The 25,578-nt window shown below is 51.5% G+C and overlaps 4 protein-coding genes across 4 annotated transcripts; 1 reads left to right on the forward strand and 3 right to left on the reverse strand.

Moving 5' to 3' along the window:
* Nucleotides 1-4,658: 4,658 nt before the first annotated feature.
* On the forward strand, nt 4,659-5,571 carry H257_13451 (hypothetical protein; the record flags this gene model as incomplete). Its single annotated transcript, XM_009840962.1, has 3 exons — nt 4,659-4,940; nt 5,077-5,367; nt 5,434-5,571. 3 exons carry the CDS (start codon nt 4,659-4,661, stop codon nt 5,569-5,571), a joined length of 711 nt encoding a protein of 236 aa, XP_009839264.1.
* Nucleotides 5,572-7,738: 2,167 nt separating this feature from the next.
* H257_13452 (hypothetical protein) lies at nt 7,739-10,807 on the reverse strand. Its single transcript, XM_009840963.1, has 2 exons — nt 9,787-10,807; nt 7,739-9,645 (listed from the first exon to the last, which is right to left on the reverse strand). The coding sequence occupies exons 1-2, from the start codon at nt 10,726-10,728 to the stop codon at nt 7,915-7,917; spliced, it is 2,673 nt and encodes an 890-aa protein (XP_009839265.1). The 5' UTR covers nt 10,729-10,807; the 3' UTR covers nt 7,739-7,914.
* Nucleotides 10,808-17,411: 6,604 nt separating this feature from the next.
* On the reverse strand, nt 17,412-19,739 carry H257_13453 (hypothetical protein; the record flags this gene model as incomplete). Its single annotated transcript, XM_009840964.1, has 3 exons — nt 17,412-18,013; nt 18,105-18,276; nt 19,668-19,739. The coding sequence occupies 3 exons, from the start codon at nt 19,737-19,739 to the stop codon at nt 17,412-17,414; spliced, it is 846 nt and encodes a 281-aa protein (XP_009839266.1).
* A 175-nt stretch (nt 19,740-19,914) lies between these two features.
* On the reverse strand, nt 19,915-24,369 carry H257_13454 (hypothetical protein; the record flags this gene model as incomplete). Its single annotated transcript, XM_009840965.1, has 4 exons — nt 19,915-19,967; nt 20,026-21,079; nt 21,153-23,003; nt 23,140-24,369. 4 exons carry the CDS (start codon nt 24,367-24,369, stop codon nt 19,915-19,917), a joined length of 4,188 nt encoding a protein of 1,395 aa, XP_009839267.1.
* Between the last annotated feature and the right edge of the window lie 1,209 nt (nt 24,370-25,578).

Consider the following 25,578-nt stretch of genomic DNA (forward strand, 5'->3'; position numbering starts at 1 on the left):
CAACCGAGCGCACAACATAATGTTAGCTGTAAGGGGAGAACCACTAAGGGGAGAACCACATTGGACATAGTCGGAGTGCACTCATCAGTGCACAATTCTCTGGAGCAGCATCACTGTAACGTCTTCTGTCAGTGTTATAGCCAATCGTGTGTAAGAAACAAGGTGTGATGGATTCTGATTGGATACTAAAAAGGAGCAAGGTGGCTCACCTTGCGAATTCCATTAACAAGTCAATCTACGAAACACACCTACTACTAGTAGTACTAGAGTATCATGAGGTGAAATTATGCAAGTGCCAGACCAAGCTGAGCATGAGACTTACTCCGAGTACGACGTTGCTACGGTGGAAGACTATGTACAGCCTGCCAACAATCCGGTACACCCAGCAGCAATCACAGGCACGCTCCTCTCATACTATCACTGGCGTGGCAGATTGACTGAAGCAGTTCGGTGTTGGCAGTGCAAATTTTGCACACCCCATTTTCAAAGTTGGGCTGCTGGACAATGTTAGCGGATCGAGACAGATAGTGCGCCGCCTGAGGGTAATCCTCCATCACCGTCTCAGATAGGATGCGTACATCATACAAAGACATCGTATCACGTTGCAAGGCCAATGTCACAGTGTCAAAGTTCTCCAGTTGGCCAAGCAGCAAGTCGACCTCACGGTCTTCACGAGTGGACAGGCATAGCTCGTCGAGATCCGCATCATCGTCAATAAGTGCGATAAAGGTACGGATGTCCACATATCGTAGAATCATGGTATAAACCGAACTCCAACGAGTTGCGTTCATCGTGCGTGCCACGAGCAGTGTGTGCCGACGGAGCTTGGAAGCAGGAATAATGTTTTTCAACTTCCGCATAACGGTGTTGATTTTTTGGATCAAAACGTCATGGGATTCCAAAAATTGTCGCATGAACAGGTTGAAACGGTGGCTAGCACAACCCACCAATGGGCGTCCAGTCCTGCGAGCAAATGCCACATTCGTCGAGCAATTGTCCCCCACAAACGCCACAACGTTATCCATAGACTTTCCATAGTAGTCCAACACAAACTCGATGTAGTTGAGATGCGCGTCGGCACTGAGAGACTCCTCGTCATTCATTGGTGCAAACGACAGTAGTACTCGTTGGTAGCCAATCACATTGTCGGATGGGAACGTAGCGAAAACAGCAACGTAATGAGTTGACCCAGTCGTCCAGCCGTCAAACACAAGTGCAAATTTAGATGGTAGGGTGCGTCGGAGCTTCATTTCCACAACTTGGCACACCAAATGCATGTACTTCCGCAGAGTGTTGGTGGTCATGGACCCTAAGGTAGTATAACGTTTGGCGTACACGTTTTCACAGAACGCGAACGGTAGCAGGGACATAGTGATCCAAGCCAACCATCCAAATACGTTGCGCACAGTGCTAGGGACCATAGACTCGAAGAGATGCGAAGGGTTCGCACCAGGGGTACTAGCAAGGGTAGCGTGCTCAGGATGGTCGGTGTTGATGTGGGAGCACAAGTTCGTGTATCCCGATGCATTTTGCGTCCGGCGGACACCACAGCGACACACCCAGATACGGCTGTCGGGGGACATACGGGTGAAGTAAAGCTCAGCAAGAGCCTTACCACGGAGGGCGTTCGAAGGGGCAGACATCAAAAGCAAATATGAGTGGTCGGCGAGATGCCCTGTTAATTTAAGTGGTTGAGAACTCTTTGCATGCTTCGCCAGTCGTTTTTCGTTTTGTTGCTTATGCCAATCAGGTGCTTGTGGTCCTTCTCATTGGTGGAATTTCTCCAAATGAAATCCAAGCAAATTGTTTACGAATTATTTGGTCGATACGAATCATTTACTTTGCTGAGACAAAAACCAGAAGAATTTATTTATATATGGAAGCATTTCGGATTATTTATTCAATGACAGAATTTCAAAGAATTATTTATTTTATTTAAATTATTGAATACTATTCTTTTTTAGATAATTTCATAGGCCTTGGTTGGCACGACTCGAGATAATCACCTAATCCAACTGCATCAACTTCGATGTTGGTGACCCCAGGGACACACGTGACTTAGCTCCAATCGAGTATTGTGTTAAATGCACTTCGCTACTGTACAGGTACAGTGTAACTTCATAATCATGATGTTTGTACTGCCAAGACGTCGACCGCCATGTAAATGAGGCACTGCATGCCGCGCACCTCGAGTGGCGCCATAACTTAATAATATTGTTGTTGTGCTAACAGGTCAAATATTGTTGTTGTCATAAGAGGTCCCAGTGCACGTGGAGGTGATGTCCTTCACCTTGAACACCGACTTTGTGAACAATGCCGCAAAGTATCTCTCCATCTAACGACTGTACTGCCTTGCGACTGCCGTTATTCTAACTAAATGAACGCGAGAGCAAAACGGTTCGTCTAACATGAGCATCACGTTAACATTCCAGTAACTAGTTATTGTACGGAGTGTGAGGAGTCCGCCGGGATGCACAACATCGGGTCCAGCATACAGTCATGTTGCTGCGTCTAGAAGGTCCGCGCAGTGTCAAGGGCGGCCGTCTGTCCTGGCAGGAGTTCCCGCACATTTCCTCGCGTCGCGGACTTGCGCAGGACAAGATCCGCCTGGCGCTGCACTGCTTTGGTCAGCGAGGACGGCGCCAATGTCAAGTTGGCGAGCCCGACCACGCGATTCGGGGGGCGTGTTCAGAGATCCGTCGGCCGTCATGGAGGGGTTCCCTAGGGGTCATAATTCCCCTAATATGGGGTAGGGATTTATAAATACCATATTCCTTATGGAGGAATCACAATTGATTGGCTACCATAGGCAGGGCTATTGTCACCAATTGTTTCAATAGGGCGTCATAACCATTCAAATCAACATTGATCTACACCATCCCATCTACGTTCATTTCCAATCTGACATGCCTCCATCCACAGTAAATTACGTAGTACTACTAATAGTATGCATGTTTCGAGATTGTTTCGTAAATCACAATATATCTAAGATACGAGCAATCGCATACAAATTTCAAGATAGCAGGAATTTGATACAAGTGATTTACGAAACAAAAACGTTTCGTGATCTGGTATATTTTGTTTCGTGTTTGTTTCGTAAATCGTGTACTGATTTCCCCCCCAGTTTGAAACGGGGCAAAATGAATTGTTTTTATAAACGTATAATATAAATTTCACGGGGGTAGTTTCAAACATTCAAATTTTTGGGCGTTTCATTCCGAACAATGAAGGCGCGCATGTCCTTGGCGGACAAGCATAACTTGTACGCTGAGCATTTGAAGAAACCCAACGCCACGTACACCGAATTGGCTGTGTGGGCGATGGATGCGTTTAAGTTGAAATCACCTCCAACCAAATCAACCGTTGGGAATGCCATAAAGAGGCACGACACGAAGAGCCAACGAAGCGATCTCAAGTCGCGCTCAATGGACCGAGGTGTAGCCATGCCCGACCTCGAAGCCAAGGTCCTCTCATGGGTACTACGGTGTGAAGAACTGGGTGTGTGCGTGACTGGCGAGCTAATTCGCAAACAAGCCAAAGCGTACTATGACGAGTACAAATTGGTAACAAACTGGCCGCTTAAATTCTCCAAAGGATGGCTTTACAAGTTCCAACGCAAGCACGGTCTGACCAGCAAGCGACAACACGGCGAAGCAGGATCAACGCCGCAAGAAGCCGTTGACCAAGGACGCGAACAAATGCTGGAGGCAACTACGGGTTACGAGGTCAGTGACGTGTACAACATGGACGAAACTTCCTTCTTTTGGTGCATGTCGCCGCACCGATCAATCACACGCAGCCGTGTCCCGGGTACCAAGAAGTCGAAGAATAGGATTACCCTCGCCCTCACCACGAACGCCGACGGCTCGGACCTCGTTGAGCCCCTCTTCATCGGCAGTGCAGTCCGTCCCCGATCCTTCAACGGCCAAATTGCTGAAGATCTTGGCTTCGACTACACATCGAGTAAGAAGGCCTGGATGAATGGAGCCATTTTCGACACGTACATGCGATCATTCAACGCAAGGATGGAGGCGGCAAACCGACGGGTTTTGCTTCTTGTCGACAATGCGTCGCCGCATAAGGTGAAGGAGGACACCGTCCTAACAAATGTCAGTTTGAAGATGCTGCCACCTAACACGACAGCGTACCTTCAACCCCAGGACGCTGGGATCATTGCTTCCTTCAAGGCGAAGGTCAAGCAACGCCAGCTTCAGAACGCCCTGGAGCAAATCGACGCGGTCATGGCTGGCCGCCAGGACAAGCTGTACGAAGTCCCCCTTGTTGACGCCATGGCGTGGGCCAAAGATGCCTGGCACGAAGTCTCGCAATCCACAATCGTGAACTGCTGGTCCCGTACTGGGATCCTACGCCGAGAAGCCGGACTGCAGAATCCCAGGATTGTTGGCCACGAGTAGTGCTGTTAAAGTTGATAACCTTGAAAATGCATTTACTGTGAAATTTGTTCATAATCAGCCGTTTCGAACTGGGGGGGAAATCTGTATCATTCCAAGTACACCGTTCATCGTGATTAGTGTGGATCCCCGAATAGTGTGGATTCGTAATTAGTGTGGTCCACACTATTAAGTGTGAGCACCAGGTCCACCAATCGAACTCCGCCACAGAGTTGCAAATGCAGTTGCCTCCATTGTAAAGACGTAATGCAGCCAAGTCTGTTCTCAGCGTCGCCGATCGAAGCTGCGTTCGCGCGGCAGAACGCGCGCATTGCTGCCCGTTCAGTCGCGGGTGAAGGTGGCGAAGGAGCTGGTGGTGATTGCGTCGGTGGTCATCCCAGAAAGCGCAAGCTTCAGCAGGTTGTCACAATCTCGGATCGAGTTCGGGTGATGCGGTGGATGATTAATGATGCCCTGGAAAATGGTGAGAAGGGTGTCAATGTGAGAACCATTGCCAAGTTTCCTGCTCAATTTCGCGGCGAGTACAAAGTAAGTCACCTTTCATCTGACCCTTTGTCAACGACCCCGTAATGATATATTTAATTCTTGCAGGCTAATCACATGAAGGCGACCCGGTGGTGGAAAGAACGTGAGAATGTTAGCTGATTACAACGATTTCAACCAGAAGTCGGTTTCTGGCCTCGGAAATTCGACCCGTAAGGTCGCCGTTCTCAAGGCAGTCTCTGGGCGTGGACCCAAGACCGCTCCATGGGTTTTGCAGACACATGATGACCTCTACTTGGAGTTCCGCCGCCTGAAGGCACTGGGTGTCAAGTTCTCCGCTTCCCTCCTGCGGCTTATTGCCAAAGATGTCATACGACAGAGCGATTTGGTGTACAACAGCGCTTACATTGATCAGATGGACCAGAAGCCAATCATGGAAAAAATCACCCCTCGCTGGATCCAGTTGTTCATGGTATGTATAATGTGGATCGGCCGTTGACGGTTAAGTGCACTGACGATACTGACCGATTCATATTAGGAGCGCTACAACATCATGTATCGCAGCCAGACGGGGAAGCTGTTGGTCAGCCCGCAGAAGCTTGATCACATCGAGCGATCTGTTGCCTACCACTTCGGGGTGCTTCACCGCGGATTCGAGAGCGGGCAGTACGATTAGAACAAAATGCGGAATATGGACGAGTCACATTTCGTCATAAATTGCGGTCGGTGGACTAACTGGATCAATTATGCGGGTCTGACATACTTATATTATTGTGTGTAGACAACGGCACTACACTAGGAATGCGCGGAGACACGGAGGTGAAATATGCCGATGTTGTGTAAGGCGGAGAATCGATGACGATGATGGTGACTATCACTGGTGGCCCCCAAGCTCGCATCGTGGCCCCGATGATGATCTTTATGAACAAGAACAGGAGCTACCCCATACAAGGCGTTCCTGACACCATCTCAGGGGCGTCCTATTGTACAGGTCCTAAAGCCTGGAATGATAAACTGGTAAGATGCCTCTATTCGGCCGGACATGAGCACCGCAGTTGACCATTGCAACAGGTGTTCCCGTTGTACATGATGGAGCGCCGTGCCTACCCACTCGATCAACGCCGAGAGAGAATAGACTTTTGGGTCGACAATTGTGGCGGGCATAACGCCTATCAAGAGCTGGACAGTGCACTGGCTGAAACGAACACGGCCATCCATTTCTTCCCGCCGTGTGCGACTGATTTAGTTCAGCCCGCTGATTCGTTTGTTATCTCCAAGATCAAGGACGAATGGACCCGTCGCTGGGATATCAAGAAGCTCGAGCTGATTCAGAGCAATGAGTGGTCTAACAACGTCCGTGCTGACGGGGGCTGGTCGGGTAAGCTCAAGAATCCTGGGAAAACATATTTCCTCCAGTTGGCCACCGACTGCGTTCGTGCTGTAAACTCGACGAGGGACAACGCCGGGCTGACCTACGCTCGAAAAGCTATGATCTGTTGTGCTCTATCTCTAGACGTAACGGGTTTCTGGCACGTGAAGCAGCTTACACCCGAGCTTCAGGCGATTATCGCCAAGTACAAGAATCACTACGAGGGCGAGTTGGTCCTCCACCTGGTGTAGCGGCCGCTGGCATGTAACGAATTACTGTAGTAAGACCCCATTGAATACAGCACACTTATTCGGAGTGGAACTAAATGGCAGCAATGGTGGAACTGAATGGCATCAATGGTGGAACTGCCCCTCGCCCTCATAGTGCTTCTCGTACTTGATGATGATGGCCTGAAGCTCATACGAACTGATCGCCTCCGCCCTCATCTGCGCACTCGAACACCCCTATGGGAATCCACATTAAATATGTGCATTCCTAAATGGTGTGGACCACACTATTTAGACCACCCCTATTTAGTGTGGATTCACTATTAGTGTGGTCCACACTAATACTTGTGACCATACCCCAAATCACACATTCCTATTTAGTGTGGTCCACACTAATTACGATGAACGGTGTACATACATTACTACTACACGCCGATTCGTGTACGATCCAAAAGCAAGTCACGGACACGAATAGAATCCGCAAACCGAGCCAAGACATTTGATTGGCTACTTTGCCGAAAACTCGAAGGTGGATTTTAGCCAATCAACTTCAATTGAGATGATTTTACTAACGTTACACCATTTTGCGGTCTATTTCGTGGAATCCCATTTACTGTTAACATGTGAATTCGTGGAGCTTCATTATACTTGGCGACTTTGGCATTTAATTTCGTGGGAATATATATGTCGAATTCTCTCATTATATTTCGTGGACTGCCAGTACAGTATATTTCGTGATTTGCTCCTCCCCGATGGCGATGCAACTCCATCACCTTGAACCCCAGTAAGCACATACATACATCTAATGTCAGCCACGTCGACGAGACACCTACATAAACATCCTGATGTCTGCAATCCAATGCCAGTAGTCGCTTTGCTGACATCGGGACGCCATGGAGAATCTAATCTTGTGAGCAATGAAACTCCGCGTGAACTCGTTGCTTAGTGAGTCACGCATTGCATTAATTGGGTCACTTCCTGGTGGAGCTACTAAGAATGCGCGAGGATTTCTGAATGCATATTGCTGACCAAGTCATTCAAGGTATGTTCCTGATACCACCTAGTAGTAGTACGTACATGCATCCATTGCGTTAACATTTATGCGAAATATATTGGCGAAATATATTGGATGTTTGCGAATCCAACTGAGCAAATCACGAAATATATTGTACTGGCAGTCCACGAAATATAATGAGAGAATTCGACATATACTTATATTCTATTCCCACGAAATTAAATGCCAAGGTCGCGGAATAAAATGAATTTCCACGAGTTTAAATGGGATTCCACGAAATACTGTACTAGTAGTATTTTTCGAAATACTAACCGCAAAATGGTGTAACACGGTTACAATATCCAGTATTCTTGGTGCAATATAGTGTGATTTTCATGCAATATAGTGTGACTCTAGCACCGCATCTAGTTAACGGATGCAGTCCGACACGGTTTGGGACACGACGGCGTCTTCCGAGCGCACGGCCATCTGCAGCAGCAGCATGTGTCCGTTGTCGCGGTTGCTCGTGTCCACACTCAGCTTGCACTTGACAAGGACCTTCACTCCGCCCACAAACACTCCGCTCAGCAGCAGAATGTGTGCGGTCGCGTGGGGCGCCGGCACGGCCGTGTGGTCACACGCGTGCATGCCAAGGTACTCGATCACAGCGCCGACGCCCTCGACGAGGGACTGGAACCGGAGCGCGTATTGTTCGCGCACTTCATGCTCGTCTCCAATATGTTCCCACGCCGACCGGAAGTCGGGCACTTGGACCTTGGCCATAAAGTCGGCGCCGCTCACTTCCACATCCTCCATGGGGTACTCTTCGCTGTATCCGGATCCACTATCCGGTTGACCCCGCACAACGTCGACAACGCGGAACTGGAGTTCGTTGGCAATCGTGGCCTGCGATACAGTGACAACGTCGTCCGCTACGCGTTCCAAACAAACATAGGTCGACCCAACGTCGCCGTACTTGAGCTGTTTGAGAGGCACAGTGCTGTGCACGGCAAAACATGTGACATCGTCGTCCAGTTCGACGTTCACTGTCACATCCAGCAGCATCTGATCTGGCACTGTATTGCGCACAACGTACTCGAGTACAATGTGACGCTGAAACACATGCTTGACGACCGACACGACGTACTCTGTCTCAGCTTCCGTGAGTTCCACGGGCGACGCCGATCGGAACAGCGGGCCTAGCGCGGCAAACGCGGCGATCTTGTACAGTTCCTGCGCGGGGTCGACTGGCGGAAGAGCTGATGTCGTCATCTTGGCAGATGGAATCGCCGCCGTCTTGTCTGGCTCGACGTGCGGAAGGCTGTAGATCGTAATGGGTCCGTCCGACGGACGCAATGCGTACTGTTCGAGGGATGTCGCGAGCTGGTGGACGGAAAACGGTATCGCAGACTCGGGCGCGGGCTCTGTGAGACAGAGGTAGAGCGTGGCGCGGTCGCGAACTTCGTCGTCGTCGTCGACGAGGCACCGCTGCAGCAACGTGCGGAGGCTAGGTGCGAGTTCGGGCACTTGGAGTGCGAACGCCGTGAGCGCCGACACGGCGGACGCGCGGACGGTCGCGTTCTCGAGGATGATCCGGTTGTAGATGAACCGAATGTACCGCGACGGCGTCGATGTCGATGGACCCAGCACCCCCAGCACGTGCAGGATCTGGACGCTGAGCAGCGTAAACTCGCAGTCTTCGATAAACTCGCACAGGTGGAGCAGTCCCGTCTCCTTGGCGTCGGGCAGCACCGTTACGATCTCCAAGATGGCATCCGTGATGGTCTTCTTGAACTCGAACCCGCCCTCTTCCCGCAGAAACGATGACAGCGCCGCCAAGAGCATCCGGTGCTTCTGGGGAAACTTGACGCACAAGTTTCGGATCGCGTCGACGACCACGATCTTGAACTCGTCCGCGATCTCGTTCATAAAAGTGTTGATCTGCTTCATGAGTCGGTCCACGCTCGACTCGGCACCCGTCTTGAGCAACGTCGTGATGGCCAGCGTGGCGATGCTCCGGTTCGAGTCGCCGATGAGGGTCTCCAGGTCCTCGTTCACTTTGGCCACGAGCATGGGCTGGACGTGCGCCACGTGGCTCAGCGTCCGCACCGCGGCGAAGCGGAGGGTTGGACGCACCGAACTCAGTAAGATTTGCAGCACCTGCATCAACCATATGGTGAGAATTCGAAAAAAGAAAAACGTCGACCAATCAAAATCGTTCGCCGGTCAATTAGTGTGTGACGTCAATTAGTGTGATAAAGTGAGAGGGTTTGCAGAACAAAGGTCGAAAGAATCATATACCGTGATGGCGGGCGCGAGGTCGCGTGAGTCGAGCGGGAGGGAGCAGATGGCGCGCGCGGCCTCGTACAGCACCATCTCGCTCTTGTGGCGCAGCATCTTTTCCAGGAACTGGTACAGCGGACGCGAGTTTGTGCCGGCGACGTCGTCCGCGAGAAGCGACGCCGAGTATCGGATCAGCAGGCAACAAGCGAGGTTCGACTTGAGCGGCGTCTTGTGCAGCTGCGACAGGAGCTTGGACACGGCCAGCTTGTCGTGCTGCCGGATCTGGTACAACAGTGCCAGCGCGTGGTACTGCACCATGTCCGTGGGCGAGTTGAGCGCTTCCTGCACTTCGTTGGTCCAGCGGCGCACGACGTCCGCGGAGTGACGCATGAGATGCATCCCACTGACGAGCGCAGACGATGACACAAGCGGATTCTTGTCCACGATGGCCTGCTTGATGTAGCGCTCGATCGCGGACAGCGTGGACGTGTCGATGATGCGGCAAAGCACGCGGATCGCGTTGGCTCGGTACAAGTCCGTGTCAGAGTTCATGTCCTTGCTGAGACTTTGGGTTACAATGATCACGCTGTCCGAGGGGGTGGCGTCAGCGACCTCCTTGATGAATAAGTACATCATGCGGCGGAGGTTGGCGTCTTTGCCCTGGAAGAGCTTCGTCACCTTGAAGAACACGTCCGTGATCTCGTTGGACGTGAACGGCTCGCCCTGCGTGAGGATGTGCAGCAACTTTGTGATCAACTGGCAGCACTTGCGGGGCTGCTTCATCACCATCTGGGCGTCCGAGAAGATCTTGGTCTCATGGAGAACCGTGGCTTTGTCCAGGTTCTGGAACGGAGACGTGGCGGCATCTTCGTCCTCGTTCTTGAACTTGTCCTTGATATCTCGCATCACACTCGACAGCGTCATGCCGGCGATTGGCGATGGCGACGCGTCGTTCGACATGGCGGCTGTGTTCGTTGTGGGGCAGAAATGACGCCGCGAATTTATTTATAAGGCAATACAAAATTGAAATTGTTGGCGATATTTCTTTTGACTTGGTTGCACCAATCAGACATGGCCAAGTCATTCCAAAATGCCGGATACATTATCCGGTTGTAGCCAGCTGTGATTTCTTTCGCTGGGGTTTTCCGTACCGTACACAATAACTACCCGGGCTTAATATCTCCCCTGGGTGCTGTGCAAACAAATATACTAACAGTAACCTGTAAGCTTACTATATCAACTCAAAAGGAAAAATGAATATGAATGATTAACTACTGTACTGTAGTTACATCCAGTCTTCGTCTTCCTCAAGCACAAAGTCGTCGCGCAGATCAGCGTTAAGGAGTACGAAGTCTTCGCGAACCACCACGCGTGGGCGCTTACGCAACTTACAAGATTCGGTGGGATAGTCGGTGTTGCTGTCGTCTAGGATAAGTGGATTGGGAGGGCGTTCGAAACCTGCGGTCAGCATCCTATGTGTGGATCGACTTCTGCCTTTGATGCACACCTGTCGTCATTGCAAGAGAACACTATTTATTCGACTATGTTGAGTGCGTCAGCTCGGCTACAGTGAAACTTTACAATAAAGGAGTTGCTTGTTTAATGCATTTCGGGGTTACCGACGATGTGCCACAAGTATGAACATATAATTTTCAATATAACTATAAAATTGTATGGGTATACAAAATATAGTATTAAATTTCGGTCTTAAATAAGGTACCCTCGATACTATGGCGGTCGAAATAACTACCCATAACGAACTCATTCGGCTTAAGTTTTGCTACCCTGGACGAAAAATCCCAGGGTAGTTATTGTGTACGGTACGGTAACGTTAGTTGACTACCGTACCGGTATTTCCCACCTACCAGTCAGTACCCATCATTTCTCCTGGTCTAGTAGTACCCAATTTCAAAGCTAAGCTCATTGTAGAACGTTTTATAGAATCCCCACGAGGCTGTACCCGTCTAAGATTTGATTGGTTGGTTTATAGCACCAGTAAAATCACCTCAAGAGTGCTTGTGTGCGCGTCGACTCATGGAGCTGAAGGGTGTCGACATCGAGGGTGTGTCGAGCGGTGAAGGGACCCGCTCATGTAGCTGCCATGACTTTTGTGGGGATAGCCTTACAGTCAACGACCTGGTTGTTTGCTGCCTTGAGGTACAAGGCGAAAGTGGAAATCTTGAAGAGGTTCTCAAGGTGTTTCGCCTTGTTGCCAGCGAGCAAGCATGCCACGTTGGCTTCTTCCCTTTGCGCTTGCAAAACAAAACGAACGAATCACAGGTATTCACTATATTCAAACTAACCAATCACATTGTCTCACACTCTGCTGGTTGATCCGAGCTCTCCTTGTCTAGCTGTACCCATTTGCACCAGATTTTACTGACATTTCAAGGGGTACTGGTAGGTGGGGAATACGGTAGGTGAGCCCGTTGCTCTGCCGCCCGAGTTAATTGTCTATTGGAGCAAGATGTGCAGTTGTTACTTATTTGTCGTCGTAGTTGAACCTGGCATAGTTTTCAGCCATTTTCTGCTTGTAATATGCGTTTTCAAAACTCTCGTATATGCGGTGGAACGGGGTTCGGTATTTTGAAGTTGGGAATCAGTGCATATGCTGTGGAGTATAGTGAACACAGGAAAGGCTCTGGTAGAAACGGTGCAACCACGCTAAGACTAATTCGCGCATCTAAATCAGTAACCCTGTGGTTTGGACATGTTGACTTGAAATCAGCTAATCCACCTCTCAGGAACATCCAATAGCGCCGCTGTTTGAGACGCGACGAGTATATCTCAGAATGCATGTTGGTGCCAACTTGCGGGTATGTCCAATCGCATCGCCAATTATCTCGTGACATGTTGGTCAGAACACAGTCGGCGCTATCTCACAGGCACTCCAATAGCTCCGCAGATTGATTCGTGATATGTTGGTCAGAGTGCAGTCGGCCCATCTTGCAGGCACGACCGCTGTGTTGGATGCGGTGAACAGTACTTCCGTATACACTTCAGTAGGAGTTCGTCATTTAAATAACAGTGTTTTCGAGCTATCGCCGTGTTGTGTGGCATCACATGAGGAAAAACAATGTTGTAGAAACTTGATGTGCAGGATGATTTGCTTGGCTGAATACAGTAAGGGTTTCGGACCTGTACATTTGTGTTGAACAACGTGACGAACAACACGTCCGCCTACACACTTTGGACGGTGGATTCTTCGTTACCGTGGCGTTGTGTGGTATGAAACTACGAACAACATGTCCGTCTGGGGACCTTCATGTAAAGGACAATGTGTTTTCTGGAAACAGTAGGTTGTCCCATCTACGCTGCGGTAAAAAAGTGATACATGCAATATTTGGGTACAAGTGTTGGGTATATTGAAACTAGCGTGGGTTTCCTACATTTGCTATGATGGTTGATGATACGATAGGAGATATATGGTATGGTGCATATGATGCAGAATAGTTTATTTGCTGCAAAAAGCAGGTTGTGCTCATGACCGTCATGTGAATGGATGTGTGCACGATATTCAGGAAGAATGAATTCCGTGTTATGGAGTATTTAGTTTTCGTCGTTGGCAAAATGGAGCGGTACACGACGTTCTGGGTGTAGATTCCTACGAATCCGGGGATCTTGCCGTCCCGCACTAACACAGAGATCCCAGCCTTGGTTTTGGCTCGAGACAGTGCAACATACAGTTGTCCGCGAGAGAACACTGGGCTTGGCAAGATAAGTCCCACGTGATTTAACGTTTAGCCCTGAGACTTGTTGATGGTCATAGTAAATGCCAACTTCACTGGAAACTGGCGTCGCTTCAACTTGAAAGGGAGGTTGGATTGGCTTCCCTCGTCGACCGAGGTGATGCGCGGTACGAAGACTCGCTTGTTGTCAAATGCTCGGCCCATGATAGTTGCCTCGATGCACTTGGTTGACACTTTGACGATCCGCAATCTTGTCCCGTTGCATAGGTCCTGGAGGGGCAAATGTTGCGCAAAAGCATGACTGGGCATCCCACCTTGAACTCGAGCTTGTGCGGTGGCAAGCCGGATATGTTTATGGAATTCAGGAGCTCGGAGGGAAAATCCATCGCCGTGTTGTCAACATCCTCGCCTTCTTGCTCGAGTGAATCGGCTGAGAGGCAAGTGGACATGGCAGAACTGTTCATCTTGCGCAAACCTTGGCGTTGTATTCATCGACCCCGACGGTCTTGGGTGCCAAAATCGCTTGCTCAGACTTGGCCGGGTTATTGATGTCGCCATAGATTTGGTCGATGTACGACGGTGGCCACGAAGGACCTGTGCTCGCCAGTCATGGTCGCAGCAGTGGCCAACACGTCATCGAGGGCTGCACGCGTGTAAGGCGTTTCAATGACATAAAGCCGACTTATTGGATCGTCCAGTAGTTGCCGTTCACCCAAGTCTCGGAATACTTCGAATTCGTGGAGTTGAGGTAACGTCAAGTAGTCCAAAAGGCTCATCCGATGGTGTTGGAAGCAGTTGCCGATGCTCTTGAGTGTGTAGAACATCGCCTTGCCAAGCATCATGTCTTCACTGAGCGGCTCTGGGAGTGCTTCGTTGCAGCGGCGCAGGTCCTGAAGCCGCTTGTCCATGAAATCAGCTTTGAATTGGTCAAACAGAGCTCGCGTGTTCGCTGGCAGGCAATGTACCAAGATGTTGGCAAACAGTTCGTGCAGCTGTCCGTCCATGCATTCCAACGTGGCTTGTCGAATACATACCACATACTCTTTGTTGTTTTCTAATAGTCCCATGGACAGTGTAGCTTCTTCGTACGTTGGATACAGAGTTCCGTGAACTGTGCGCAGATCTTCGAAGGAAATTGGTCCATACTTATAGCAAAGCAGGGTTCGAATGTAGAACCGCTCCTTTTGACGCGGACTGACCGTATCAATGCGACCAATGATCTTGGTGTGGTTCAACCCACAACTTGGTCTTTTGGTCAAATCGGAAGTACTGCGGGAAGTCTAAGTATAGGCAGTTCTTTGCAGGAACGCCGTCGATCCCTGTTAGGCCTTGCGCGCAAGCGAGGAAGAAGGAGATCAACTTGGTCTTTTGGTTCCTTGCAACGACCGATTCTGCGTCGTGGGTTTCGTCGTAGGTGCAATGCTGTTGATCTTTCTCGTGCACGGGCAATACTTCGACAGCGTGGGACATCCTTTGCAGGTCGTAGCAGCGGATGCATGTGATAGCTTCGAGGGAGGTCACGTAGCGTCCTTCAACGTACTACCGTGCTACGTCAAGCATGGGTTGGCGTTGCCGGTCGGTGAAAACTGCGTACGTGATCCGATCGATGTCCTTCTACACGTACTTGTACAGATACTTGACGGCATTGATGCTTGTGCAAACCTCGACGTTGATGTGGCACTTGTACTTGTGCACCAAGTACGGGTTGTGTGGCACACAGTACTCGTCTGTGGCTGTGTCGCGACGGTACTTGGCATATCCATCGACCCCCTCGGTTGTGGTAGCTTGCAGGGGCTGCGCAAAGCCTTTCTTGCACTTGCCAGTCTTGTCGGTGCAAGCCCTCGCACTTGGAATCGGCTGTCCATTGTCGTCCTATTGCACATGCCATGAAGTTCTTCACTGGCTCTTGCAGCTGGGGGTTCTTGATCTCGTCTGGAATGCGCTCGGATACCACAGAGTTGATGTCGTCGACGGTCCTGAACTTGTCGTGGTCTTCCATGACGAGGAGTATATGCACATAGGAGTATGTGCATATGCAGCAAGCCACGCTTTTGAAACTCTTCAACACGCACGGATGCGACAACCTTGCCAATGACGTGTTTCTTGTGGATGTCGTCCTCGAAATACGTTAGCACTCAAACACGCATGTGACAATGTCATCGCGTTCAGCTGACGTTTGATGGGGCTTGAGTTGACTGATGATCTCCGGCCAATTGGGGTTGCACGTCATGGTGACGAAGAGGCATGGCTTCCCGTACTTTCGCACAATTGCCATGGCGTTGAAGTAGCATTTCTTCGTGTAACGCTTACCGCCAGTAAAGCTTGAAGGCACGATGGACTTGATGCCGACGTTGTGGAGCCCTGAGCGTCTCTCGGTGGCCTCCTTGACGCTTGCGTACAAATCGAATCGCAACTTGTCCCAGTTCTGAGAAATGTAGCGCAGCCTGTTGGTTTCCAAGCCGACCGTAGTGTAAACCTTCAATAGCATGGAGGATCGGTGCAGCATGTCGGAGAAGTGGTCGCCGTCTCGTCTTGAAGCCAGTAGTTGAAGAACGCACGGAGAGACAATGATTTCCGTCGGTTTCGTCATGGTGTACTCCCATCCAGGACCTCCCATTGGAAACAGGAGGGGAACTGCAACGCGTCGTGAAGAGGATTCGTTTCTCGAATGGTTGTGAACCGGTTCGAGTTCAGACTATGCAGAACCACATGACGACCTTCTGTTGGTTCGCTGCCGTCTCCCTCCATGATTACAAGCTGAGCCACGGTAGGCAAGTTGTGTGTTCGAGTCTGCGCGCCACCAACAGCCTTCAGGACAATTTGAAGATTGCCCCCCGATATCCCGTCCGCTCGACGCAAACGTTCTTTGGCAGTGGCATACGTTCTCGCCAATGGGTTATGGAGATCCATCACTGGCTGTATCGTGGCAGTGTACCGCGAACTGAACGCCGGAAACATGTTTCGTCGGTGTTGAAGTTGCTCCTCGCTGGTGTGCATGTAGATTTGGGCAAAACTTGGTTGTCGCAGGTTGCCACTTCTGTTCAGACTGGGCTGCAACGGACCAATGTTGTGGGTCAGTTGGCCTTGAATACAAGAGTACAGAAACTCTGCACACAAGAATTAGGGAATCACAGGTAGAAAATGGGGAATCATATGAAACTGTAACGTTACAATTACTATATAAGGTAATTTGGTCCTCCACAGGCCTCGTCCGGGAGCGGCACGGCCTGCGGTCTACCTGCCGCTTTCCCGAGGAGAGGAATCGATTCAACGTTCGGTGAAGTGCACGATTGGGGCTCCTCGCCAAGGCACCGCCTGCACAAAATTATACACACGACCTCCGCTGCGGTGCGCGCAATTTTGTGGGCGGATGCTCTGTCGTCGTTCGCTGCTGTAACGCTAGGTCAATTCCCTTGTGTTTTTGATACACGTGTGTGTCCCCCAGATTTCTACCTGCGTTGTACTGACGGATGTGCTCGATGAAGTTGCGCTGCTTGAAGAGATCTTTGAACGCTTGCATTTTCGGCGAGTCGGGGAAAACGTAAGGATCCATCTTCACCTTGCCCTTCAAACAACAGGGCAGGTTCTTGTAGTCGTGGGGTGTCAACTTTGCTCGGCAGTGCAGTCACGTTTTCGTTTTCCCAGGAACTTGCAGCCATGTGTGACCACCTTCCTCAAACACTTCGTACGATTGCCGTCCGACGTAATATACAGGGTTTCGGCATGGAGGCCGTACTTGAATCGCATTTTGGACGGGATCATGAGGAAGGAACGGTGGATCTTCGCCAAGGTCAATGTCGTGGAGGGCCTCCTCGATGAATTGAACCTCACCATGAATGGCCGTAGGGTCTTCCAGCGGTTGAAAAGGATACGGCTCTAGCGTCAGATGAAGGTTGATGTCGTCGAGCACTCCCTCGAAGAAATCAATTTCATCTTGTAGTGCCTCCGAATCGTTCAATGGCTGAAATCGACGCGGGTGTTGAGCTCAACGTCCAAAGCAGCCATCTCTCCACGGCTCAGCACCGGTCCTTCTGGTATGATCGGATGCTGAGCGGGCACAAACTCCATCAGGAAGTCTTCCACCTGCGGTTGTTCATCAGCTTGACGCATTTGAGATTTCTTCGCACGCTTGGTTTGCCGGTACTCCTTCTTCTTCGCAGCAGAGACGGCAATCTTTTCTTTCACGACGCGCTGTTTCTCTCGGTACAACCTTTGCCCATCCAACACAGCTTGTTTGTTTTGGCTCCGATGCGTCCTCCTGCTCAACGCACGTTTCGTACGCTTGGCGACGTTTATGCTGGCATCGGGGGCCGGACGCTTGGGTGGTTGATACAGCTCTTGATCCACTGCCAGGTGCAATGAGGCTGCGATGCGGTCTGCATACATCGCAACTCCGCCAATCCCATACTGCCTAATGTAGAACAGTAGAAGTCGGCTGGCCACGTTGGGGTCATCCTTGGTTTTTTCCTCCGAACCACTTGGATAGTCCAATTGAATGCGTTGCAACAACTCGCGGCGGGCTTGGCTCCACGCATCGGGCAGAGATTGCTCACCGTCTACAGCAGTGTTCGGTAACTGCCACAATGTCCTGGTTATCTTGGGCGTTGCATTTAACTTCGCCTTCCCGTTTGTCGACGCCGTCGTTACTGACTTCGCCATGGGTGGCGCCTTCTTGTTGGCCTTTCCTTTGGTCGAAACTTTGTTGCGTTCCATAGTCGCACCCTGATTCACCCGTGCCATTCGGCTCCATCGGGGTAGCTTCCATCACATTCACGTTTCCGTTGGCTGGCTTGGCCGCGGCCTTAGCTTTCAATTGGTTCTTGCATAATCAAACGAAATCAGTGCCAGAATAGACCTTTGTCATTTGATTTCAATTCCCGACTAACAGCATGCTGCAATCAGCATGCTGTTAGTGGTAGTTTGATACGCCTCCTAAAATAGGATCTGCTTCACCCCCCAGACGGTAATCCTTATGCCCCTCCCTGGGCTTGCAAGGCTGTGACATGATTATCCGACCAAGGATACCACGGACGCAGATTCAAGTTTTATGCAGTACGACACAAATATCCCATGATAAAATGGAAAACCTCGCTACCTGAAAAGGATTTTTCGCAGGTAAGGTTAGGTCAAAGGAAAAAATTCACTTATCGTTTCACACGAAGTTCACTACGCAAATTCCACCTGACTATTTGGACCGAAGTCGTCCTTTAACCTCCCACTGCAGTGATAAAACGCATGATATCGGTATTTAACGAATTTTGTTTTTGGGCTTAACTACATTAAATGTACGTTAAATAGTAAAACCTCCACTCTTCGATAAAAGTCACATACAAAAATCAAGATACATCTCAGCGGCCACCCCTATGGCCAAATATCCAAGCGCCAAATATGTATTTCAGGACCAATTCATCACCAAATTTGAATCTGAGACGTAGCATTTCTTCACCACATTGAGATCTGTCGATTCTACGATTCAATTTGCTGAAATTTTGAGTAATGAATATGAAATATAAGTCAGAAAATTTTGTGAAAAGTTGGTAGTTTATAGGTGACGTGCACCATATACTGTAAAACGCTTATACGCAGTAAAAACTACAGTGCACTGCTTGAGTAGTGCTAAGGAAACCGTAGGGAGCAACTTATTGTCAGGGTAGGCACGGTGTACAACAGCCTCCCCATGTGTGCTGCAGTGCGTTTCGTAAGTCCTCGTCACTTTGGACCCACTCACATTGCTATTTTATCCTAACACCGAGAAGAACATGCATGGACATGAACAACGAGCAGAACTTGAACACCGAGCAGAACATGCATGACATGAACACCGAGAAGAACATGCATGACATGAACCTACCTTGCATCCTCCAACACAATTCTCGAATGACGCCATGCCAGAATTGTGGTGCCACGACAGTCTAATTATTCACCAATATATAACCAATGGAATAGTTGTGTCATTGTTTTTGTATTTGCGTATTGAAAGTAGTGTTATCTGACTACACGGGCCATATTATTGCAGGTTAGTGAATTGCAATGGGTGAGATATCATCATGATAGAGAATTTCGTATTCCTTCGATCACATGTCACAACAACAATATTTGACCGATTAGAATAGTTGCATCTTAGTTATTGTGCTTTCCTTTTGAAAACTGAGTTTTCTGACTGCTTTGGACGCTCGCAACAACACTGCCGTCACCTTGGATGACATCTACATCTCTGCACAATCCGCCCACAAACTCAGTGCCAGCGGCATATGGCTCCATACCATCCACTCCAGTGACCATGCCGGCACTCCCTTTCTAGCCCTAGCCCTCTGCCCAGGTGATCACACGCCCTCACGACTCTCGGGTGTCCAACCCATTCGAGTTGTCAACACACGCTACCTCACGAAAGGGGACATCTCCACGTTCGGCGAGCACACCTCTCAACTCCTCCTCGAGGGCCGCCTCCCACCCCTGATTACGGCACCCCCCCCACATGCAGACACGGTGTAACGTTGTCGGTTGGGGTGCCTGTAGCGAAAGGTAGAGAGGAGTCCGATACTCTGGATCCACCGCTGGAAAGCTGTACCGATGCCCAGACTGGGGCCAGTGCGGAGTTGTGGGGCAGATCGGTCGAGGGGGTTGGTGCCGTAGGTGTTGAAGTCTCCCCCCATGATGACAGAGTGATGGTGCCCAGGGATTTTTGTGGTGGCCTGGGTGAGCCATTGCCATTCCTGTTCGGTCGTCTCGCGGTGAGATGCGGGGGAGTCTTGACAATATGTGCCGATGAGGGTTAAAAGGGAGCCTTTGCCAAGGCGGATACAGATGGAAATACTGCGCCCCGACGGGGAGTATGTTGTACGCCGGGCATCGATGCGTGAGTGCCAACGTTGAATGTCATATAAGACGCTGACGCGGTGATTACTAACGGCCATGAGGTGTGGAGTGGGGGAGCCACTGGGTGTGGAAGTCCAGAGGTGAGTGGCCTTGTGTGCGGGAAGGTCCGAGTCCGCGATGATGAGAAAGTCCAGTGCGTTAGCGCGGAACCAGGTGGCCAATTCATCTCCCAGTTTACCATACGTGTTTTTATTGATGTTGGTGGCTGCGATACGCAGGCTATCTAGCAGGAGCCCCGGTGGGGGCGGTTGGCCTGGGTCGCCAATGTACGCTTCGCCCTTGAGTGACTCACGCCGGAGGATGTTGTCGAGTTGGTGTCTAGCAGTGTCCGCGTCAGGTGGGGGGAGGGGGAGGCGATGGATCCTCCATGCGCGTCGTCGGCGGCGTTGCCGCGGGGGGTTGATGTCGGGGGTACTTAGCGGGAGAGGAGTTTGTAGTGCTTCCGCAATGCGGGCATCTAGGAGTTCCGAGTTGTTGGAGTCATCCGAAGAGTACGGATCGTGTAGGTGGCTGAATGCGGGGGCGGTGTGGGGATATATGGTGGTAGGGGTGATGTCGGTGATGGAGAGTGGGTGGCAGCGGCCAGGGGGGAGTAGCAGGAGATCCAGAGCAGAAAGCTGAGGAGCCACCACGGTCCAGACCAGAGGCGTTGCCGAGGTGTCGTTGGTCTGACCCAACACCCCGGGGTTAGTTTGACGCCCCCTGGTCCTGAAGCTCAGTGCCCATGGTGTCGTCTGGTTCTTGTCCTCGGGTCAGTAGTGCGTCCTCCATAGCACCGAGGGGGGTCCCAGTGGAGTCCGTGGCGAGTGGTATGGGCACATTGGGTGTGAGGGTGGCGGGTAGGGGCCCGAGCCCTGCCAGTGCTGACATTTGAGACGATACGGACTGCATAGCCTGTAGTAGTGTGTGGACACTGGATTCGAGGTATGGGAGACGTGCAGTTAAGGCAGCCTGTTGGGACTCATGTTGGGTGACCACAGTGTTCAGGCGGATGTGTGCCTCCGCACTTAAGCGGTTGTCCTCGGCTTGGAGGAGTTCCGCGGCTTCGCGTAGGCGTCGTTCCTCTAGGAGGCGCGCGTCTAGAGTGGAGAAAGCAGCACTGGAGGCGGATACAAGTGCAACCAGGGCCTCTTTATCAGCGCGGAGGGACTCAACCTCCTGTCGGAGTGGGGTCGTGGCCGATACTATGCGTTGGTCCACGTACGTGGAGATCTCACGCCGGAGGTAGAGATTGAGGTCCGTGGTGTGTCCGTGGACCTGTTGCGGGTGGCGCTGAAGTGGGAGTTGCCAGGCCTGGGTTTGGGGCTGGTGTTGTTGGTGTTGGCCTTCCGCGGCGGGATGTTGGAGGGCGGAATGTGAGTGGTGTCCCGCATGGCGGTGGCGACTTGCACTGCGCGTACGTGTGTCAGTGCTACTTAGGTCTCTGCGAGTGGTGGTTGTGTGTTGGGAGTTGCTGCGGGCGCGATCCCGTGGGTCGAGATAGGTGAAGCGGTCACATGGTCGACCCTGGTGGTCGTGTCGGCCACAGTCCCGGCACTGTAGCGGTGCAGCAGACCGTCGGGGGCGGCCGGTGAGGATGTGGAGGTGTACTGCAATGTCACGGATATAGAGTCGGGTCTCGCCATGTGGGCCAGAGGTGGACCAGAGGAAGGCTATGGGTGCTGGAGTGTCAAAAGTGAGCGTGACATAATCGTCCCCTGTGATATCGACGTCTGGGGTGGGGAGGTGGGAGCCGCGAAGCGCAGCGAGGATGTCGTCAGTAGTAGTGAGTGGGGGGAGGCGGCCAATGCGGACTTTGGTATCCACAAGTGTGGCGGCACTGGTGGCATGTGGGTGGAAGAAGGTGGATGTGGGGTTGTCCCAGCAGAGGTCGCGTAGGGGAGTGAGCTTCATGGATGGGGGGACCAGATCCAATCGGTCGGGACCGGCCATATGTTGGCGGAAGTTGGCGTATACAGTTTCTGCCATGCTCTGGCTGGGGAAGACGAGGCGGAAGCGGTAGTGGCCTTCCGAGGGCCACTTGATACAGCCGATGGCAGCCAAGTGGTCGCGTGGGCCGTGTGTTCCGGACATCCGGGTATGGCTTTGGACGATGGCGTCAGTTGCCCCAAGGGCGCGGAGGGCGCACATGAGGTCGCCAGGGGAGGTTTTGGATGGATTGCGGTATTCAAGCTGGTGGAAGGAGAGCCCGTTGTCGAGCACACCAGCATATTGGTAGATCATAACTACGGAGATGTCGCGGAGAAAAAGATACCCACGTCGTGGTGCTGCCCAGGCCTGGATGGTGCGTTGGAGGGGATCCCCGAGGAGCTGCTGGCCGTGTTCGAGGAGACCCCCCCGGAAGGTGAGGCCGAAGCGTTCCTGGCAGACATCCTCGATCTCGCGTCGGTAGTTGATGATGCTGAGTTGGTCATTCGGAGGCTGGAGTGACGGGTAGATGGAGAACTGGATACGGACTTTGGCATCGGCGAAGTGTCGCTCTATGTCGGCAATGTCGTCCGCGGTGAAGCCTTGGAAGAGGTGTGCCTCCCGCTCCCAGTACCGTTGCATGGTGCGATACAGGATTGGCTGTCCTTCGTCGTGTAGGTTCCGGATGCCCGGAAACTGGAGGGCTGTGTTGGCGTCATACTCCTCCTGGTCGTCGTCATCAATAGTAGTGTCAGCTACTTCCTACTCATTCTGCCCAGGTTCATAGGAGCTGGGTTGGTAGATAACGCATATCGTGGTGTCTCTTTGTCGGTGGGAGGTGAAAGGAGGGGTGGGAAAAATCCAGGTCGGGTTCGATGTCGGAGTGGTGGCGTTTGACTGGTGGTGGTCGGGTTGGGTGTGAGGAAGAGCCAGTGTGGGGGAAGGGATGGGTGTGTGCCGGGCCAGGTGGTGTTGGGGCCGAAATATCCTCGAAGGTTGGGTGGGTGGTGCTCTGTGTCGGGATGGGCTCGGGATGCTGCATATTTAAGGCTGTCAGGCGTAGTGTGCCCAGTGCACCTGCGATGGCGTTATGGAGTGGGATGTCCCGATGGATGGGGACTAGGGAGCCGAGTGATGTGTCTTGACTGGGGCTGCGGTAGTCAGCTTGGGGAGGGTATGTGGTGTTCCAGAGCGTGACATGGGGGGAAGTTATGGTTGGTGGTGGTGTAGCTGGGGCGGGGCACGCGGGGCCGGGTGCTGGTGCAGGAGTGGTCGTGGGCTGTACATCGGACGGAGCAGGCCATGGGGCAGTGAGCTGCGTGTGAGAGTAGGGGTTGCACTCACATGGCGGTGTGTGAATTGTAGAGGAACGGGTTTGCTGGGAGGACGAGGCAGTAGCCTTATGGGAGGTTTGGGGTAAGTGGCTGGTCCCAAGGGTTGGGATGGCAGGAATGGTTGCCTGTGGAGGCCCATGGCAGTGTGTAATGGGTGCTGAAATGGGTGTAGTGATGTATGAAGTGGGGGTGGGGAGGGTGATGGGATGGGGCGCTAGGGTGGTAGGAGGGGATCGACGCCATATGTCCGGTAGGGAGCTCTGTGTAGAGGAACCTTTCGCCGACCTGGAGGGCTGAACGGGAGTGAGAGTTGGAGCGGATGGTAGAGTTGGACGGGACTGGAGTGATTGAGCCTGGCCTGGGTGGTAGGTGGTGTTTGGCTTGCGTGGCTGTCTAGCTCGGATAGGTCTGTCATCCTCAGAGAGGCCATCTGGGGCGGAGCCAGGCGTGTCGGGCCGGGTGGGGCGAGGATTCTTGTGGGTGTGGCGCGTCCGTGGAGCGGGCCGCGGGTTCCTAGTGCGGTCGTGGCGAGCGAGGAACGTGTCGGCAGCACGCTTCGATCGAAGTTGGCGTGCCGTAAGGGGCGGGTCCACGGGACTGTCGGTGGTATCAGAGGAGTCGTTTTCGGAAGAGGATGGGTGAGGTTGGCGTATGATGCCGGTTGCCGGCACCTGGATGGCCGTGGGGACGCCGTTGCGGTGGACTATGACGGTGGCCATAGGAGTTGGCATGGTGTTTGACAGTGTCGGAGGTATGGTCTGGTGCTTGCCGGGGTCCGGCGGAAGCGTGGCCATGGACGTTGTTGTAGCTTGTAGGTGTGCTCGGGGCGCCGCGACCCAACTGCGGGTTACCAGGTATATTTGGGAATGAGAGAGTTCTTGCATTGAAGTGTATTTCACAACCAAGACAAGGTCAACCTTCCTCTATACACACAAATGTTGCTCCTCAGTAAGGTATATTCATCGGGGCTCGACCAAGCAAGTCATTTCCCACGCATTTTGAGCATGCACGTTGACACTCGTAGACTGCAGCAAGCTTATGAGGAGCCTTAAGTATATCAAAAGACTAAGGGATGAGTATCTCAAGCAGCAATAGCATACTATAATACAATGACATGGCCCTGTTGGTGGTTATGAGTTTCGGGGATCATACATCCTCAACACGACTGCTTACTAGTACTGTACAGTATCTATCTATTCATCAAGGAGTGTGGATTTTGTTTGCATCAACACCTAAGCTCTATCCGAGATGAAAACAACATTCAACTTGTCGATTATAATGTGATTCGTCTTGAATACTCCTCCTAGATACCGAGTGAGGGCGCATGTATTCAAGAAGAGTGTATTGAACACTCGTCTTGACACCACTTGGCCCCCTCCAATATATGATTCCACTCAGTTCCTCGTATGGTCTATTCATGAAAGTTGACTTGACAAGCGATGCCATCTTCTGAGGATTCTGCAACGACATCATACTGGGTAGAAATCATCAATGTGACCTACACCCCCTATATTACTCTTCACAGGTCGCATTGGCGCCCGTTCTAACGCAATAGAAGTTCGAACCCCACAGTTACTTACATACATATCCTATGATTGAGGGTATATTCCAATGTTGACTACGATGCTCTTCATTCAAATATTTGAGACTACAACGCAACACTATATCAAGCAGTGAATCATCCCATCACTGTGAATATGACTGAAACGCTCTACAATCGGCATTATGTCGTCCCCTATAGGTAAACGCAACTCAACCTCCCCTCACTGTTTCCTACAGCACCACACTATCTTCAGTTATGTACTATCCCCTCATTCTAGATGGGACTATAATACAACGCTACGTCACCCTCAATGTGCTCTCCATTCACTATGGACGTGGCAAAAGCATAGCAATATGCTATCCCCTCAGTGAATGACATTCCCTCACTGTGGATATGCATACAACACGACACAATCTGCAGCTATGAACTATCCCCTCACTATAGATGTGACTATAATAAA

Source organism: Aphanomyces astaci (assembly GCF_000520075.1).
Source record: "Aphanomyces astaci strain APO3 unplaced genomic scaffold supercont1.48, whole genome shotgun sequence".
Classification (NCBI taxonomy): domain Eukaryota; phylum Oomycota; class Saprolegniomycetes; order Saprolegniales; family Verrucalvaceae; genus Aphanomyces; species Aphanomyces astaci.